The 4,291-nt window shown below is 42.3% G+C and overlaps 1 protein-coding gene across 1 annotated transcript in view; it reads left to right on the top strand.

The window, feature by feature from the left end:
- Nucleotides 1-4,291, top strand: part of LOC117957202 (ectonucleotide pyrophosphatase/phosphodiesterase family member 2) — a 58,567-nt gene that overhangs the window by 16,026 nt on the left and 38,250 nt on the right. The window contains exon 11 of the mRNA XM_034892799.1: nt 3,255-3,327. Within this exon, the coding sequence (XP_034748690.1) occupies nt 3,255-3,327 (73 nt within the window). The remainder of the gene's footprint in view (nt 1-3,254; nt 3,328-4,291) is intronic.

Raw genomic sequence — 4,291 nt, 5'->3', positions numbered from 1 at the left:
GGGACAAAGCCGGGACAAAAACCCAGGGAAGGCCAAACAGGAAAAATACCCCAACAAAAACCCCAAACCATAACACATTTAGAGTTAAAAAAAAAATCTACTTGCCCAAAGTCGATTTGTACTGACTCCTACTGGTTGTTTTTTTGTTTTTATATATTTTTTATCTTGGCACAGCATTTGTTTTCTTTTAGATTTTTTAAAAGATGATTTTTTTGGGGGACATTTTGGCCTTCAATTTTGACCCGACAGTTGAAGACATGAAAGAGGAGAGAGAAAAGGAGGGGGGGGGGGATGACATGCAGCAAAGCGCCGCATGTCGGAGTTGAACCTGGGTCCGCTGTGTCGAGGAGTAAACCTCTATATATACGGGCGCCTGCTCTACCAACTGAGCTAACCGGGCGCCCCGGCATGTGTTTTCTAAATGAAGACGTGCATTTGGCTTGGACTCAAACTTGCGGCAAACTAGGCAAAAACAAGTATTCTAGACATCTTCTACTGCAATGCAAGAAAACCTACTTCTTCCTGGACGCTTGGAACTTGCTTCTTCGTCGTCTTCTTCTTCTTCTTTTTCTTCTTCTTCTAACAAGACACTCGCCAGTTATGCGTAACTAGCACCAACTTAGTTCTTGATTGGCCAACTGCACGTTTAAATCGATTATGCCATTTATGGTACGATGCTCAGCAGAGAAAATGATCAAACCTATTTTTTTGATTGCAAGTTGATTGTGATATTTACGTGCCCGACGTGGCGCTTTATTGCCCCGGGGCCATTGGGCAACTCTTATCGTTGAACTCGGTTCCCGTTGATTGCAGGTCTTTTTCTTGTTCACTTCAACGTTAAGTTTCACAAGGAATTGATTGGTGATCATAACGGAGCGGTTGTGTAATAACGACACATTGCATCATTGTTTTCTCTTCCAAATAATTAGTTTTCAACGTTAAAACCTCTCCAAATACCAACACTCGTACTACATGTGACCACCGACTCCTTTCTGAAGTTGTATTTCAAGATTTAAGAGAATCATTGAGCAATGAAATTCTCAGATCTCAGCCCCTTCCATCACTGCTGCTTAAATATGCATAAAAAGAAAGTTTAAAAAATGAGAATCTAAGACATACAATAGTGCAGAAGTTAAAATATAGGTATAAAATATAATCCCTAAATTTCTTGCTGTATGAAATGGAATAGGAAAACTATGAAAAAGGCTCAATATGTAAAAATAGTCATTCCCATTTAATGCAACACACATTCTAGTTTTCAAAATGTAATTTAACTTTTCTCCCTGTTTTGCGGAGTACTTCTCTAACTCTCAGGTTGCATGCTCCTTTCCTCTGGAGTCAAACTCCTCATGCTCACAAAGCAGTCTAAGTGGCTAAGTGTGGCTGTTTTGTTAGTGGCCGATTTAGGATGTGTGTGCACCTGCATGAACATGTCGTGGTAACATGCTCCTTTTGCCTCTGTAAAACTGAAAATATGTATACCTTTTGAGGTAGTTTCATGCATATATAGTTTAAAATATAACTTGTATTGTACATCACTAGTCTCACAGATTGTTGTTAATCTTACCCAGGGTTGTAAGAAGGGTTGTAAGAAGAGCTGTGTGTGTTTTACATGTAGTCTGCGATCTGGTAAGAAGAGCCTCTTGAAGACTTGAAGATAAGGGTTGTTTCTAGGGGTGTGCCGGGTCAGTGAATGGGTCACAAGCTGACTTTTCACAAGCTGAGTGGTTTTTTTAGGGTGAGGCGGGCGGGTTAGAAAGGTTTTCGTGTTTCTCAGACGAGTGTAAGTTGAGGTGAGACGCTCTCGGCCAGAAACAACAAGCTCGGCGAGTCCCAAGTAAGTCTTAAATCATTTTTTTCCAGTTAAATCCATGCCGGCAAGAGGCTCCCGCATCAGTCAAGGGTCATGGAAAGTGTATCTTAAATCCGTCACGTTTTTTAATTACAGCATAGGAGATTTATATCATAATTAACTTAATAGGAACCAACAGTAAGTTCTATGTAAAATCCAACATTGAGCACCCCCATTTAGCCAAAATGGCATGATCCTCGGTAATAATACCTCTGCTTCAACAGGGTTTCCGTTTTTTTATTTTTATAAACGTGGTGTTGCAGTTCTCTCTTTTGCTAGTCCAAATATAGCTTTGCTGTTATTATAACTACAAACGAGCCCAACATGCAACTTATATATTGCAGCCAATCAGCTTTTGTGTTATTGGCGCAAGTCTCTTTCGGATTGTACCACAGACATAAAAGTGATTTTACTCTTTACATTACGTTACAGGTCATTTAGCTGAATTTAGGTCTTCGTTGATGTTGTGTTAAAGGTCTTACATGTCATTTATAATGGTCTTAGGCTTAAATCTGACTTGGTGAAACCTTCAGGCTCCTTTTGACCAAATCATCCTAATACCTGACTATGGACATCTCGTTACACGCATATCATCCGAGTCGTGCCTCAAGTTGAGTCTTGAGTCATTAACTCACGAGTCCAAGTCAAGTCTCAAGTCATTTATTTTTTGTTAAGTCATCAAAATGTGCATCCGAGATGTTTCACTCCGTTGCTGCCGAAATTTCCGCCAGATGTCCTTCTTTTTGGCTGGATGTCTGTTACCTTCCTCTGTCTTTGTGTTGGCGTTTCTGGTGGATTCATGAGGACTATGGTTACCTGGTCCTCAGATCTCTGCAGGGTAAATCCAGACAGCTAGCTAGACTACCTGTCCAATCTGAGGACTATGGGGACCTGGTCCTCAGATCTCTGCAGGGTAAATCCAGACAGCTAGCTAGACTACCTGTCCAATCTGAGGACTATGGTTACCTGGTCCTCAGGTCTCTGCAGGGTAAATCCAGACAGCTAGCTAGACCACCTGTCCAATCTGAGGACTATGGTTACCTGGTCCTCAGATCTCTGCAGGGTAAATCCAGACAGCTAGCTAGACTATCTGTCCAATCTGAGTTTTCTGCTGCAAGACTAAAACAACTTTAAAACGTACACACGTTCCATCAAAACAAGTTCCTTCCTGAGGCTATTTTACGTAGCAACACCCAAGACGATTGTGATTGGTTTAAAGAAATGGCAATAAACCGGAGCAGGTTTTTCTCCCTAGCCAGACCCTCCTAAGCAGCACAGTGAAGGAGGGTCTGTCAGTCTGAAGCAACACAGTGACTCGTGTCCAAGTCACCAAGTCTTAAGTCCACATCTCTGAAAGTTCCTATGGAAAATCATTAACACATTTTCTGTTGTGTCTCCTCAGGCCTTACGTTTTCGCCGTCCACTCGGAGCAGCCCGACACCTTCGGGCATCGACTGGGACCGCTCAGCAACGAGGTGAGTGTGACACCCGAGGGTGGCGAAGTGACAGCGAAGCTGCTGAAAGTGTGAGGCTGTAACGATATGCGAAAATAAAACCGAAATCGCAACACTCGGCTCCACAAACCTGGGAGTGAGAAGGCAGAATCAGACACACACCCCTTCCAACTCCCAGAGTTATCCTCCTTGTCCAGGTCCAATAATAATAATAATAATACATTTAATTTATAATGCACTTTATATTTGCAAAAATCTCAAAGTGCTACATGGTAAAAAAAGTAAGTGATAGAATAAAACACATGGAGAGCATGAAAATAGTAAATATAAAAATAAACAAAACCAATGTAGAAAAGGGCAAGAGATCAGTCAAAAGCTCTCCTAAAAAGGAGAGGAGGAGGTGGAGGTCCAATGAGATCACGTCTTTGGTGCTGTTCTGACTCAGGTGCCTGAGTCTGTTTCCTGATGATTTATAACTGCCGTTAGCGTCCTCAGCACCGGAGTTATGTGCCAACCGGGACGGTTGCTAGCTGGCTCGGGGCAGACTGTGGATGTTACCCCGGGGCTGTTGTCAGCTCTTATCCCGAATGAAGCCTTGCAGAGCCGGGAGACTGAGGCAGACAGAGAGGGGCGATCCAGCTAACTGAGCGTGCTGAACGACGATGTTCTTTAATGTTACTCACTAAGAATTACATTAGCATTAGTTACTTGGCAACAAGCACCTTTACAGTAGGCACCGAAGCACTTTTCCTCTTTGTTCCCCCTACAGGTTGGGAGTGGAATTGTCCATTAGTGTCCATTTCCATCCATTTGTAAACATTATTTTAAGATACAAAAGATTCTTTGGTGTTGGATCAATCGTTAGTGAAATCCATCAATGTTAATACACAAGGTGTCTGTTGCAAAGTGGGATGTAATCAATGACAAAACAATGCCTTGTGGCAGAAAAAAAGTTGTATTACGTTTACTGAGTGGGGGGGGGGGG

This window comes from Etheostoma cragini, chromosome 14, assembly GCF_013103735.1.
Source record: "Etheostoma cragini isolate CJK2018 chromosome 14, CSU_Ecrag_1.0, whole genome shotgun sequence".
Taxonomy (NCBI): Eukaryota; Metazoa; Chordata; class Actinopteri; order Perciformes; family Percidae; genus Etheostoma; species Etheostoma cragini.
This window is presented reverse-complemented; position numbering and strand designations above follow the sequence as displayed.